This window comes from Schizosaccharomyces octosporus (genome assembly GCF_000150505.1).
Source record: "Schizosaccharomyces octosporus yFS286 unplaced genomic scaffold supercont6.2, whole genome shotgun sequence".
Taxonomy (NCBI): Eukaryota; Fungi; Ascomycota; class Schizosaccharomycetes; order Schizosaccharomycetales; family Schizosaccharomycetaceae; genus Schizosaccharomyces; species Schizosaccharomyces octosporus.
The window spans coordinates 826,047-839,666 of NW_013185620.1; the positions used below are offsets into that span (position 1 = coordinate 826,047).

General features: G+C 37.0%; 8 protein-coding genes across 8 annotated transcripts; 2 read left to right on the top strand and 6 right to left on the bottom strand.

Moving 5' to 3' along the window:
• Positions 1-52: 52 nt before the first annotated feature.
• On the bottom strand, positions 53-745 carry SOCG_04007 (uncharacterized protein; the record flags this gene model as incomplete). The annotated part of the gene is made up of 1 exon (XM_013163916.1): positions 53-745. The coding sequence occupies one exon, from the start codon at positions 743-745 to the stop codon at positions 53-55; it is 693 nt and encodes a 230-aa protein (XP_013019370.1).
• Positions 746-1,189: 444 nt separating this feature from the next.
• On the bottom strand, positions 1,190-2,167 carry SOCG_04008 (ubiquinol-cytochrome-c reductase complex subunit 6). Its single transcript, XM_013163917.1, has one exon. It carries the CDS (start codon positions 2,011-2,013, stop codon positions 1,618-1,620), a length of 396 nt encoding a protein of 131 aa, XP_013019371.1. The 5' UTR covers positions 2,014-2,167; the 3' UTR covers positions 1,190-1,617.
• A 103-nt stretch (positions 2,168-2,270) lies between these two features.
• On the bottom strand, positions 2,271-4,504 carry SOCG_04009 (integral inner nuclear membrane protein Ima1). The gene has a single exon (XM_013163918.1). It carries the CDS (start codon positions 4,177-4,179, stop codon positions 2,461-2,463), a length of 1,719 nt encoding a protein of 572 aa, XP_013019372.1. The 5' UTR covers positions 4,180-4,504; the 3' UTR covers positions 2,271-2,460.
• A 76-nt stretch (positions 4,505-4,580) lies between these two features.
• Positions 4,581-6,711, top strand: SOCG_04010 (rab GTPase binding protein). Its single transcript, XM_013163919.1, has 4 exons — positions 4,581-4,850; positions 4,904-5,517; positions 5,677-5,969; positions 6,035-6,711. Exons 2-4 carry the CDS (start codon positions 5,296-5,298, stop codon positions 6,201-6,203), a joined length of 684 nt encoding a protein of 227 aa, XP_013019373.1. The 5' UTR covers positions 4,581-4,850; positions 4,904-5,295; the 3' UTR covers positions 6,204-6,711.
• SOCG_04011 (uncharacterized protein) lies at positions 6,586-7,898 on the bottom strand. Its single transcript, XM_013163920.1, has one exon. It carries the CDS (start codon positions 7,683-7,685, stop codon positions 6,708-6,710), a length of 978 nt encoding a protein of 325 aa, XP_013019374.1. The 5' UTR covers positions 7,686-7,898; the 3' UTR covers positions 6,586-6,707.
• A 102-nt stretch (positions 7,899-8,000) lies between these two features.
• Positions 8,001-9,371, bottom strand: SOCG_04012 (SAGA complex subunit Spt3). The gene has a single exon (XM_013163921.1). It carries the CDS (start codon positions 9,262-9,264, stop codon positions 8,356-8,358), a length of 909 nt encoding a protein of 302 aa, XP_013019375.1. The 5' UTR covers positions 9,265-9,371; the 3' UTR covers positions 8,001-8,355.
• Positions 9,372-9,903: 532 nt separating this feature from the next.
• SOCG_04013 (siderophore-iron transporter Str2) lies at positions 9,904-11,753 on the top strand (the record flags this gene model as incomplete). Its single annotated transcript, XM_013163922.1, has 2 exons — positions 9,904-10,127; positions 10,199-11,753. The coding sequence occupies 2 exons, from the start codon at positions 9,904-9,906 to the stop codon at positions 11,751-11,753; spliced, it is 1,779 nt and encodes a 592-aa protein (XP_013019376.1).
• Positions 11,754-11,876: 123 nt separating this feature from the next.
• Positions 11,877-13,614, bottom strand: SOCG_04014 (Jmj4 protein). The gene is made up of 2 exons (XM_013163923.1): positions 13,423-13,614; positions 11,877-13,365 (listed from the first exon to the last, which is right to left on the bottom strand). The coding sequence occupies exons 1-2, from the start codon at positions 13,448-13,450 to the stop codon at positions 11,948-11,950; spliced, it is 1,446 nt and encodes a 481-aa protein (XP_013019377.1). The 5' UTR covers positions 13,451-13,614; the 3' UTR covers positions 11,877-11,947.
• Positions 13,615-13,620: the final 6 nt, after the last annotated feature.

Below are 13,620 nucleotides of genomic sequence, written 5' to 3' on the forward strand. Positions count from 1 at the left end.
TAAAAACCATCTTATAAGTGTACATAGCTATCATAGCCATACCATGAAAAGATTAAGACGACCTTGTAAAGCGGCTCCGAGCGATTTCTCGTAGCATTTCTACAGTTTTCTTTTCCTTTTCCTTTCTTTCCTGCATTTTTTGAAGGATTTCTTCGTCTTTCTGAGTGTGATGTACCTGTCGCTTTTCATCTCGTATTTTTTTTCTTAAACGCTCTCGTTCAATTTGCTTACTGAAAGAGTCAGACTCACCGAAAAGATCATTCTCATTCAGTTCCGTTTCGTCATCTGACCGTTCACGATAATGTTTCAAAGCTTGCTGTTTCTCCTTCTTTTTCTGCAATAGCGCTTGTTTACTTCCTGCTGGTTCTTTAGGCAAAATCTCATCCAGCAGTTCAGTTTCACGCCTTGCTTTCAGTTTGTTTCCATAACGTTTTGAGGAGCGTTGTTGTTCTTGAATCTGCTCTCGTAGCTCTTGACGATCGTGTAAGTCATCAAATGTTGGTTTAGCCGGTCCTACAGGCGACTGAGCATTAGGATGAGCTATAGGAGCCTGCATTAAGGAATACCACTTTTGGCGCATCTTTCCGTCATTCCACCGTTTCACAAATCTTTTCCAGAGGTCATGCTGCCTGCTATGACTGCATTTCTCCACGTCAATTTGCTTTTCTTCTTTAACAAACCGATGGAACACATCCTTGTATTTTTGTTTACATACTGAATTTTGATAGTCTAAAACTTCTCTCATGTCTCTGTTTTATTGCTGAAAACCTCATACGTTTGTAATCAACTGGATATGCAATGTAACTGGTTTTTAAACATTTCCTGATTAGTTGAGAGTGGTCAACCTGCAAAAGAAGCTTCTATGTCGAATCGGTCAATTTTTATATAATTCACGATTGAAGGTGATTTACTTAAGAACATCAAAACAAAGATAATAAAATCATAAAAATAATAACAGGTTTTAGAAATAAGAGGCACTATAGCAGATTTATATATCAAATTCTACCACAGCTAATTATAAAAAAATATTTGTAATTTATTTGAACTACTTGCTTAGTCCTTTTTAGGAAGCTCCAACGCTTTTAAAGAATCATAATGTGCCTATGAGCGGCTGCTATTAAACAATTGGTATTATACAATTACAATGGAGAATGCTACGTTGAAACGTTGAACTGGAGACACATGAACATCGGGGGAAAAAAGGCTGTTATTTAAAAAAGAGAACAGTCATCAGATGACGGATAAAAGAAGGGGGAGATATGAGAAAGCTCTCGAAACAGTTCCGAGATGGCTTTTGCGTAACCTACAAACTATCATAGTTATTGATTGTAATGCAATACAAAAGATTGACTGCATACTGAGACAAAAGACGAGAATGTTAAAGACTGGTACATAGAGAAGGGAGGAAATGAATACTATATCACCAAGGATAAGAAGTCGGATAGCCAGAATTGCATCACTTAATCTCGGAAAACCACTTGCATATGTACATGAACAGTCAAAAATTCCAAGTGAAGGCAGCAAGAAACTTAATGGTACCGACTGCATACTACTGCTCATGTTGTATTTATGGGGTTATTGGAGCTAAGGATCCTACTTCTTATTAATCGTCCTAATTTAATGAGAGGGAGCTGCTTGCTTGGGAGTTCTGTCGACAATAAGAGAGTCGAAAGCCTCACGTTCTTGCTTCTCCTCCATAACACGCTTGACAATAGGACGAAGATAAAGGGTGTCTTCTTCACTCTTTGTCCATTCAGATTTGGGCAAGATCTTGTTTTCGATGTTCAACTGCATGGCACGACGGATACGGTATACTCTATCAAAAGATTCGTGCTCCGGCAAACGGCTCAAGGCCTTCTCAACAACGTCGTTTTCTTCTAAAGTCAAATCATCGTAACGAAGACCAAATTTACGGTAGCCAGAGAGGTTAATATAAGCTTGAGAAACAGGCTTCAAAAGCTTGTACAAAAAGGGAGATTTCTGAATGTACTTCGCTAAGGAGATGGGTTGCATGGTGACCAAAAGTAAATATTTACCTAATTCAAACTATTTACTCTTCAATTAAAGAGGTTTCTTCGTGACAATTGTGATCCGTGAGATTGGCAGATGGTAAGTTAGAAAGTATCTTATTGGTATGGTATTCGAACATTGTCACCTGGTCTCTCAACTGTTTGTCACTTATATAGTACGAGTAAAATTACAAAGAATACGCGATACATAGTTTATGGAAAGTATATAATAGAAAAATGAATTACCAATAAATAAAGTATATAATTAATGAAAAGAAGTATGCAAAGCAATCTACCTATATAATTGCTTCTTTTTTAAATCTTGATTCAACTAAGACAACTAGTTGAAGAAAGGAAAGTTCAATAGCAGACGAATGCTTTTTATACTTTCATCATAAACTCTTGTTTTCATACGCATCTCAACATATAAAAGTGTTAATGATCAAAGGTCCTATGTGTTAAAAACATAGTGATTGCGATACATATAAATAAAACAAGAGCTTAGTCCCACAAAAAGCAAACAGACAGAATTCATCCTACTTAATTGAAACATTCGTTGAGTGGTCCAGAAAAATAAAACGAAGCTGATACTCATAACTGCAAGTATAAGTCCGTTTCTTTTTCGAATAGAGGCTTTGGCTTCTAAAACTTCAGCAGAGTCATTAGTTAGATTTAGTGTCTCCGAAAATAAATTTTCTATTCCAGAATTTCTAAAAAAAGAGTATTTGGTGTTCTCTTCGCGATATTTTGATAATTGTCTCGTCTTCTTATATTGATTTAACTCTTTCATGACTTCCGGCCTAATATCAGTTGGTGTCACCTTTATGGAATCTTTTCCCCTGTAATTCTGAGGCATGTTTTGAAAACGTGAACATTTTGAAGAGTATGGACTTGAAGTTGGAAGAGCTTCGAGCTTTTTCTGTAGATTTGAAATTGGTGAAATCTTAGGCATTTCAGACAACTTTCGAAAATGTGAAGATAACGGTGTTGTTTGAGGAAAAACTGGAGGCTTGGAATTATTTTCCTTTTTCCTTGATTTAAAATTTTTTGTCAACGAGGCTAATTTAGATTTGTTTCTCTTTGATTTTTTTGGAAGTGTCCTATCCGACAAATTTATCTTTCGAGGAGAGCGAAAATCTAGACAGGAAAAACTTACAATTAGAAAAAATATAGTGATAAAAAATAGAACTGTATGCACTTGGGAGATTGTGGAACGAACATTATTAGCATCCCGAAAATATTCAGCCTTGACACCAAACTCGTAAATATTCAAAATATAGACTGAAGCTAGTCGGATTAGAGTAGAAATAAACTGAGAACGAATGTATTGCTCTCTCCCATAGAGGCTAGTAGAGGAATCTTGGGAAAGAACGAGCCAGTAAGGATTCCAAAAAATTACAAAAAATCCCAGCCAAGTGATCATTGCACCTTGGCTCAAACTTAAATTCAATAAGAAAATTCCAGAAATCTTCTTCAGTAATCCTTGAATAAACTCTGGAAAGAAAGCGGGTAAAATGGAATGGTAAAAATGCCAGCCTATAGCATGTGCATAAAACAGAAAAAATCCAACACCTCTGGAAACCCATATTATAGATGAAAAGGAATTGTTATTTAAAGAAGGAGTGGAATAAAATTTTTCCTTAGATTGAACAAGCCATTGACCTAATACATGATTTTTGGCTTCGTAATTATTGCTTTCTAATTGCTCATGAACAGGACCGTAACAATTATCACAGACAATAGGAAATTTTTCTTCTAAAGATTCTTTATATTTAGGAAAAGCGGCTTCATAGGCCTTGTAATCAGGATGGTTTTGCTCAGGTAGAAAATCTGCGAGCATTCGATTCACAAGCAGTTGGTTTCGCAAGCAGTCCTCGCAAAAAGGACTCTTAGTTGGTGTTTTCTCTACGAACCTTGAAAGAAAATTAGGAGCGGATGTCTCATATGATGGTGGTGTTGGAGGCCGATAATCCACTACTTCTCCATTGTCATCAAAGTGGTTTGGAGCTTCACAAAGAGGACAAGTCCACTCCCTCATAGATCCATTTCTCGATAGTTTTACGTGTTGATTACAAGAAAAACATCTCTTGACTGTCTTGTGGCCCGTACTAGTTCGGTTTTTCTGATCCGGCTCCTCTTTACATACGATACTTCGTTTACCCCAGACCATATTCCATCCTTTCCTGATGAAGGATAAAAGAAAGATTCCTAAAACTCTACTTCAAATAGAATCAATAAGAAATTCACAGAGTTCCTGGCTGAAGCTAACGAATGCACTTGATTCCTCTTCAATCAATTTGTGTTGTCAAAAGCCCAACACTAGGAAACAACAAAAAAAATGAAAAGAAGGAAATAAAAAAATTGAAATATGAAATAAAATGAAATAAGATAACCTTAAGGTTTAATATAATAATAAATGAAGACAGTTGGAAAACATGGAAATTGCTGTACTACTTAAGATGGTGGTTAATATTAGTGACTTTAATGGTGGAAGCATCAATACCGGTGAGTTTAAAGAAAATTTTATAATGCGTAAATAGCTTAATTTATTCAATGATTGAAGTAATAATTAAAGTATTGAAAGAAACAGATGGATTGGTTGTGTGAGAATCTTTATTTACAAGATGTAAACAAACCAAGTTATATCCCATCACAGGCATTCTACGATTAAGGAATACAAAATGCCTATGCAAATTCATTTATTTTAATGAATAAAAGGAAATTCGATTTGAGCGACTTAACGATCATGAAAATACTGAGCTTTTATCGTTGCGTATCATTTTAATCTGCAGAAAGTATGATATTTGTATTGATGCGATTTGAATAGCGCCCTTTTGCAAGGTAAAAAGTCTTTTTATTTCGGTTTTCCTTTCTTCTAATTTTCAAATGAATAGTAAGCTGAACTCGTAGTTTCCATGGTTCGCGCAAGAGGAACGCCGAGAGGGTGCGTAGTGAAATCGGTAGAGAAAATGTTCGGCGACTAGTTATCCTTCCTAATTAGTCATTGTTTTGATGGATATTTCAAGACTCAATACTGTACATGTTAGCCTACTCTCAGGGTTTCAACCATTTCGCTCTTTGTGCCTTACGTTCGAACCGAAAGAGGGTTTTTACTTTCTAAGGAAATAAATTCAAAGAAATATTTATTTAACAACTAAGCACTTCTAATATACTGTTTATATATCATATTTAGTGTATTTCTGTAAAAGCATAACCCTTACTGTATACTCATATGGGAAGAGAAATAACTACGTCCCCAGAGCATGCATGTGTGAAACCATAACCCATGGCTTATTACAACAATCCGGCAAATTTACAGTATTACCAAGGGACTTTTCCCGAAACAAATTCTTATGCTGCACAGGCACGGTCTTCTGGTTTCTATGATGAGCCTTTAAGTGAACCCTTAAGTCAAGGTTGGCTCGCTGCATTTTCGACCAGTGGATACCCAGGAGAGCCCTCGTTGCTTGAAGAATTAGACATCAATTTCGGACACATAAAACAAAAGGTAAGTGAGATGATACCTTTGCATCAGACACTATAAGTGTCAATCCAAAAGGCTTACGAAAGGACATCCAGATTAAGACGCATGTTTATTGCGTTTTAATCGGACTACGCTTATATCTTGTGTTTTTTTTTTAGACTTCTTACTAACGTTATAAATTAGACCACACATGTACTGAATCCTTTTAAACATGTTGATGTTCATATTATGGATGACACTGATATGGCTGGCCCAGTGCTATTTTGTCTCTTATTCAGTACTTTTCTTTCCTTACATGGTCGATCCCACTTTGGATATATTTATGGAATAGCTCTACTTGGTTCACTCAGCCTGCATCTCGTTTTACGATTAATGTCTGCAAGAAACTTATTTTACACCCGCACCGTCAGCGTGTTGGGATATTCTTTACTCCCCTTGGTAGTAGTAGCCTTTTTTAAAAATCTGGTATCTTTTAAGTAAGTAGACATCGTTAGGCATCGTCTCTAATATTTTTGGACGAAATGTGCTAACTATGTTTTAGTGGAATTTTGGGATATGCCTCTGCTGCTTTTGCATCTATATGGAGCACATATGCTGCCAGCGCTATGTTTGTTGCTATTCTCCAGGTTAACAATATGCGCTTCCTTGTCGCCTATCCTATCGCATTGTTTTACGCCGTATTTGCTGTCATCACTGTCTTTTCTAAATAATTGGATATCTAGACAGTCATTGCAGTTTTTGCAATGGCCTTCTCTTTCACTAAAATCCTAGCAATGCTCTTAACCCTGAAGACGTACTAGTCTTTCATGATATCTAGTTTGTAATGTGCTATTCGATTCCTTATGTTTCATTTTCTTTAACCATATTGATTCTACCGCTGTATCCTTCCAAATATAACTTCTTTACTAACGCTTAATGGTTTAAATAATAAGAGCTTAATCAAGTATGCGATGGATTCCATTTACTTGTGTAAATAAACGTATTTGGCCTAAAGTCTTACCGAAAAACCGAATAATAATACCTTCTTCATGCACAGTACGAAACAGCATACTCTCCTAGTTTAGAGTGAAGCAAACCATTATCGTGATGGATTGATGGATGCATAGATAAAATATTTATTTTTAAGTAAAGTTTTAGAACACAAAAGAAAAATTACATAAGTATCTAAAGATCGTAGCCCTCAGGTTCTAGCTATGCTCATTAATCGTTTGAATTTACTCCTTAATTGGCTGTTCACTTGATGGAATTTCATCATCCACTAGAGCATTGTAAACTTGACCAACATGGCGAACTAAGTCACTTGATTGTGTTGCCCTTCCGCATTCTTTGAATGATACACGGCTACACCATCTAGTGGTGGCACAAGCTCCGTATGCTGCTAAAAACAAACATTCCTTAGCATCCATGTCGCCTTCAATATCCCATTGCTTATTCAAGTAAGCCTTCCGCCAAGCAAGGAAAGTAACGAGAATCCCAGTAAGGATATCACCTTGACCACCACATCGCTTTAATCCTCCAGGAACAGAGCAAGCATAAATCGTACCCCCATCAGAAATTATATCTTCTTTACCTTTTTGGACAATCAAAAGATTTAATTTTTTCGCCAAATTTTGGCAAGCATCAGGACCTTCACTCTGAACACCTACTTTATCACAAAGACGCTTAAACTCCACAACATTAGGTGTCAATACCACATTATGGTATCCGCTCACAAGCTCAGGGCGCTGTTGCACTAAGAAGAGACCATCTGCATCAATTACCATAGGCATTTCCTTTTCCCGAGCATACTGAATAACTTTAGCAACGGTCTCTAGCATCCATTCATCACGACCCAAGCCAGGGCCGATAACGATCGCATGCAATCGTTCCATCATAGGTTTAACAAGTTCCATTATACCATCAATAGAGTCACCAGGGTTTTTATTTTCCTTTTCCCGCAAGAAAGGATGTACAATTAGGTCAGGAGAATAGCTTTTTATCACGTTTGCGGCATTTTTTTCACAGAAGATATGGCTTTGGTCGGTGCCAAAGAGCATAGAGCTCATAGAAGAATAGTAAGGTGCTCCCGTATAATGTTGACATCCTCCAAAAATACCTACTCGACCAGCTTGTCCCTTATGCGCTGATCCAGACAAAGGTGGTATAATACGCTTAACACGAGTCAAAAGATTTCCCTTCTGAGGCGATGACATTACGATACTGAATATTTTACTGAAATACTTTCTTCAGCTTTTTTGTTACAATAAATAAGAAAAAAAATAAAAAGACCAAATTGAAGCCAAAAGTTTTGAAATTGGTAATTGTTTCAGTGGATGGGTATAAGTAGGATTTCTACCGAAGCATTTGCGTATATATGATGTGGAACATTTGTATGATGAATGCGTCCTAACTGAAGAGGATAAAAGTGAAAAACGCAGAAAAAAAATACATTCTTTAGAACTATTTTTCATTAGTTTTACTTGGGTAAATTTTTCAAATTGTGGTTGTTCTGAATTGGTAAGAAAATCGAATAAAACAAAACCTGCGTTGGAGCAACTAGCTGAGCTATGAAAATACGATACAAGCATGGTTTGTAAATTGACAGTGTACTCTTCGCTCATCAATTAGTAGAACCCTAGTTTAGGAACGTCTTAGGCATAGTTTTAGCATGGATACGAAATCTCATTAGATTGCTATTGCGATTTTGAAGAAACAAGAAAAAGAAATAGTAAACGTAAAAGGACATTCCATTGAATTAAAGGAAAGTCATCATCCTTTTGATGGTTTCACTATTCTTAGGGTCATGAGCATTAGTAGTACATGGGAATGGCCTTCAGCTGTTCCCGTTAATTTTCGTATGAATCGTAACAAGATATAAGATAATTAAATTAGATAAACTCTTGACTTCACTAATCCTCCGTTAAAGCTTCTCATAGAAGTATGTTTTTTGTTGGGTACTTGTAGTCGTCGGAAAGCTTCCAAGACGTGAAATATTTGCAAAGGAGTCCTACCTTCAGTAAGCCCATCAAACAAGTAGCGTTCCTTTGGATGATTTGGAACATGATAACTCCCATGTCTTGTATTATCTTGTATTTGATCCATCCTTTCTTTGACTGCCAAAGCCTCTTCCGTTAAGGTCGCAACGATCTCAAATGTCAAAAATCCTAAAATATCAACTATGTCGTTATCTGGTCGAGTTTCTGTTAACACAGACATACCGCACCACTCGCGGAAGCGCTTTCCTTTTCGGTAGGTAAAACTAGCTTGACGACATTCACTCCAGTGAACATATTCCTCTCTTGTCATTTTTTTTGTCCTCTCATCAGCTAATTTTAGCCTTTCTCTTGTCGCATATGCCATCTCCATCATGTCATCATCGCCTTCGAATTCTTCAGTTTCCGGTATCGGTTCAGAAAACATATTTTTCACTTCCCAGGGCATCGCCACGGGAGCAGTCATCGTCTTTGTTTTGGATTCTACCTCTTCAAAGAGATCCTTTGTATCGGCGGCATTTGCATCCTGTTCTTTAGCCTTTTTTCGGACTTCTTTCCACGATAAGTATGTCTTGAGTCGATTAACTTTAGCACGATCGTGCCGAATTAAAAAGAATAAGTCTTCAACGTTGATGGATTTTGAGCCCCTTCGTATAGCTAGTTCATTTGCTTGAATCAACATTTCCATGACTTGTCCTCGAATTAATTCTTCCACTAATTGGATAGTCTCTGGGAGAGGATCCTGCACCTCTCCCAAAATAAACATCATTTGCTGAATTTCAACTCTGTATTTACTCATTTTTTCCTACGGTTTAGCTTCCAATCCTAATTTCCATGGTCTCTTCTTAGTGTTGTCGGTATATGCTACTACGAATAGAACTGAAATGTGTACAACAACAACTTTAGAAATAATTCAGTAACGACAATCTACTTTTGCTTTATGGAATACTAATTAAAATTGATAATTTAGCTACGATACTTTTTCGTTTGTTTTCTTTGCTAAGCATATATACGTACTTTTCCTTATTTTTCGTTTCTTACAAACGTTGCTAGGCTTAAACCCTCAGGTTCAACATCTCGGATAGTAAAACCGCTTTAAACCTGAAGACATTTGGAATAAAATGAAATGGAAGCGTTAACAGGAATTGGTGAAAGACCTACTTTGTAAAATGTCATAGTTCATATAGCAAAACCACAATAAGCAATAGAAGACATAAAGATGAAGATAATTTCTTTCAATTTTAATGATTTCTATTTTCTCTTATTAGATTATGAAAAGACTAGACTAGACTTTTCTTTCTTTTCTTTTTTTGTTTATTTTCGCTCTATTTACATCTACTCAAATTCGTTTAATACTACTTAAAAAACTTAAGAGAATTCCGATCTGATAACACTCACAAGTCGACTGACCCAAATCTGTCCTTTACCGATTTCGTGTATGAATCGAAACTATGGAACTATGGAAACAAATGAGCCTTCTATTGATGGCTTTTATAACAAGAACACAATAGAAAGCCACTTAATCAGTCAAGAAAGACAACTGGCGGTTTCACCGAGGACCCAGGTTGATCGACAGTCAGACATGTCCCTGGAGGGAGTCTCAAAAGTACAAGCCATTGCCTCCACTTGGTCAAGAAAATCAGTAATTGTTGCATATTTAGGGTAAGATCAGTTTCTACATAAGGATTTAGCTTTATCTGATTATAACGAAGAATATGCTAACGCTACTTCAGCCTTTATTTATTAGCATTTGCTACTTCATTAGAACAGCAAACTACTGTCTCTTTACAAAGATATGCAACTAGCAATTTTTCTGCTCATTCTAATTTGGCAACAATCAATCTCGTCAGCAACATACTTTTGGCCGTGGTTCGTGCTCCTATGGTCAAGGCAGGGGATGTGTTTGGCCGTACAGAAAGTATAACTCTAGCTTTATGCATGGCTGTATTTGGCTATGTTCTCTTGGCCTGCTCACGAAATATTGGAACATTTACCCTTGCCTATATTATTTACATTTGCGGTCAGACTGGCATTGGGATTCTCTCTCAGCTCATTATTGCTGATACGTCTTCTCTATTAAACAGGGGAATTTTATCTGCTATTCCTGAACAGCCTTATCTTCTTACTGTCTGGATGGGGCCAGCCCTTGCTCAAGCGTTTCATCCTGAGAGAGCCATGGGCTGGAGAATTGGATACGGTATATGGGCCATCATTCTTCCCGTCGTATCGCTCCCTCTCTTACTTTCCCTTTATTTTAACCAACAAAAAGCTAAGGCGGCTGGCTTATACAGAGAACACCACCAATTTTTTAATAATTCTACTTTTCTTAACTTTTGGCAAGAGCTAGATGGAGTAGGAATATTATTATTCATTTCAGGATTTGGATTGTTCCTTCTTCCTTTTTCCCACTCCAGCACGGTTGTGTCTCCCGAGTCGAATTTACTGACCTGCTTAACAATGGGGTTGGGTCTGCTCCTACTTGTTGCTCTATGTGTTTATGATTCCAAATATGCTGTTTACCCAATTTTCGCATTACGTTCTCTGAAGGATCGGACTGTTTTGGGTGCATGTTTTCTAATTTTCCTGTACTTTATGACCTATTCCATTTTTTCTAATTTCCTCACTTCTTACTTACAGGTAACGCATGACCTTTCCATAGACGCTAGTGGGTTGATTGTTAATGTGTTTATATTTTCTATGACCACTTCTGCTATTTGCTCTGGTTTCCTTATGAAGAAGTTTGCGAGGTTTAAAGTACTATTAAAGTTTTCCATTCCTTTGTATCTTCTTGGAATCATAGGCTACATTCTTTTTGGATTTGATAATGAAAATTCAAATATCCGAAGAATTGTTTTTATGCTTTTTGTTGCAGGTGTTGGAGGGGGATTACTTACCCTTAGTGCTCAAGTGGCAGTCCAATCCGTGTCTTCACATACAAAAGTAGGCCAAAATTTAACTCTATATTTAACTTTCTCTTCTGTTGGAGGTGCTTTCGGGTCTGCTATAGCAGGTGGTGTTTGGAGCAAAAAGCTTCCTTATAGATTACTTACAAGCCTAGAAGGATTATTACCGGTTCCTGAAATTGAATCTATTTTTCGAGATTTACGAACAGCTTTATCTTACCCTCCGAATTCGCACATAAGAAATCTAATTAATGCATCGTATTCTTCTACTCAGAAGGACTTGTTTCGGGTCTCTCTAATTTTTTCGATTTTAATGATTATCGGTCTTTATATAATCAGAGATGTTTCTTTAACCCCCGAACCCCAAAACGAACCGGCTGACTAACAATCATCACTCCGCTAATCATAGATACACTGGATTTTTCTGTTCCTTTTGTTATGAATTTTCTCATTGTTTTGATTAAAAATACCTTCAGTTTTACGGTGTTCGTTCGTTTCACTATTTTATCAATACCTTATTTAATTGAAGTTTATGAACATTTGACTAAAGAACCTTTTACCTAATTAATATACATTCAATTATTGTACCCTCTTTTTGGTTTGCTTTTGTGATGTAGATGATGCTTCTTCCATATCCCTTTTCTCACTGCTACCAGTGGTAGTATACAAACGCTGTATAGCTTTAAAAACCATTGATCGTTTTGCTTTCCATATATCCCTATCCTCGTATGGATGATCAAAATCTTGCAAATTATCCGGAGGATGAAACCAATAATTGAAAGCTATGTGAATATTGCTTTCGCCTTCTTGACATGAAGAAGTAACTTCGTGGAACCAACTCGCAGGCAAATACAACATATCGCCGGGTTCTAAATCCACAACTAAAGGACGTGTTTTCGACAAAGAGGTTCGTTCATCTTCAGACATTTCCACGTCCTTAGCATCTTCAAAGCCCAAGTACTTGTGTAGGCCAGGCACTGTAATTTTCGTAAAATGATCAGGTAGAGACGGATTTTCATTATTGGATGGAGAAACTTCCGCTTTGTTATCCGATTGATCTTCGCCATTTACAGAAGATGAGTCATCCTCAATCTCGTTTGTAGATTCATCAAGTAAACTATCAGCATCCCCCTCTTGCAATTCATCCCAATCATCTGCTTCTCCGCCAAGCTGCATCTGAAGGACATTATCCATTTCTGCTTCATAATCTGCCTCCAACTGCTGAATGATGTCTTCGGAAGTCTGTGCTTCTTTCAGACCAGCAATTTTGTTTTCTAGAAACTGAGTATGAGCAATAGCAGCATCTAGTTCTGTTAAGCCATCACTACGTTGAGAACGATCTTCACCTTCATAAGAAACAAGTCCATTCGGGTGAATTTTGGATATTTTGCCAGCCAACTGAAGATGAACAGCACTATCAGGTGAAAGAATAACGAATCGTTTGTGGCCTTTTACAACGGTATAAATGTTATCATGAAAGTCATGGTGAAGACCAGAAGAAGTGCCATTTTCACTTCTACCAATCCAGATGTTACATTGTTGAGGAACGAGATTCCCCATCAATGCAGGAGTCAAGGAAAAATCCGACAATAGACTGTTCGTTGGGGCCGGACACAACGACTTAACGAGTAAAGAAACTTCATCGTCGCCATCCAAAATATCATCTGAACTATCGTATTGGGTCGTCAAATACAAACGTTCGCCCGCCTTTAGGCGCTTTAAAAATTCAGCAATGGTCATCTCATTACGACTCATTCCTTGACCAAAAGTCCCAGTGGAAGGATCCATAGGTTCGATTTTGCATATACTTTGACCAATCTTTTCAAGAAGATAATCCTCATTTTTCCAAAGATAGCCCTTCCAGTCTGTTTCTGGAAGAGGCGATTTTATAACAACGGGAAGTCTCTTAGCGACATAATCTCTATAAAACTGTTCGGGAGAAATTTGATTTACACTATCCAAGACAGGGACTTTATCTTCTTCTTTAGGTGAGAAACCTTGAAAGAAATCATAATTAGTAAACTATGATCTTACAAACCAAATCTTATGCTTACCCTGATACGAAGAAACGGATGTTGACATATTTTTATAAAAATTGAGAGGTTTAACACATAAAAGCTCACTTCTTATAAAAAATCACGGGAGGTCAATTAATGTAGTTCAAGGACAACTGGAATAAGTTTTCCACATAAGTCTGGTACGACAGTTGTCACAAACGAAATCACTTATAACATATGATTTTTGGCTTATAA

Coding starts and splice junctions, on each gene's coding strand:
- SOCG_04008 (XM_013163917.1), bottom strand. CDS start 2,013: ATGCAACCCATCTCCTTAGCGAAGTACATTCAGAAATCTCCCTTTTTG.
- SOCG_04009 (XM_013163918.1), bottom strand. CDS start 4,179: ATGGTCTGGGGTAAACGAAGTATCGTATGTAAAGAGGAGCCGGATCAG.
- SOCG_04010 (XM_013163919.1), top strand. CDS start 5,296: ATGGCTTATTACAACAATCCGGCAAATTTACAGTATTACCAAGGGACT. Junction 5,518..5,676: donor TCGGACACATAAAACAAAAG/GTAAGTGAGATG, acceptor GTTATAAATTAG/ACCACACATGTACTGAATCC. Junction 5,970..6,034: donor AAAAATCTGGTATCTTTTAA/GTAAGTAGACAT, acceptor ACTATGTTTTAG/TGGAATTTTGGGATATGCCT.
- SOCG_04011 (XM_013163920.1), bottom strand. CDS start 7,685: ATGTCATCGCCTCAGAAGGGAAATCTTTTGACTCGTGTTAAGCGTATT.
- SOCG_04012 (XM_013163921.1), bottom strand. CDS start 9,264: ATGAGTAAATACAGAGTTGAAATTCAGCAAATGATGTTTATTTTGGGA.
- SOCG_04014 (XM_013163923.1), bottom strand. CDS start 13,450: ATGTCAACATCCGTTTCTTCGTATCAGG. Junction 13,366..13,422: donor ATCCGTTTCTTCGTATCAGG/GTAAGCATAAGA, acceptor ATTTCTTTCAAG/GTTTCTCACCTAAAGAAGAA.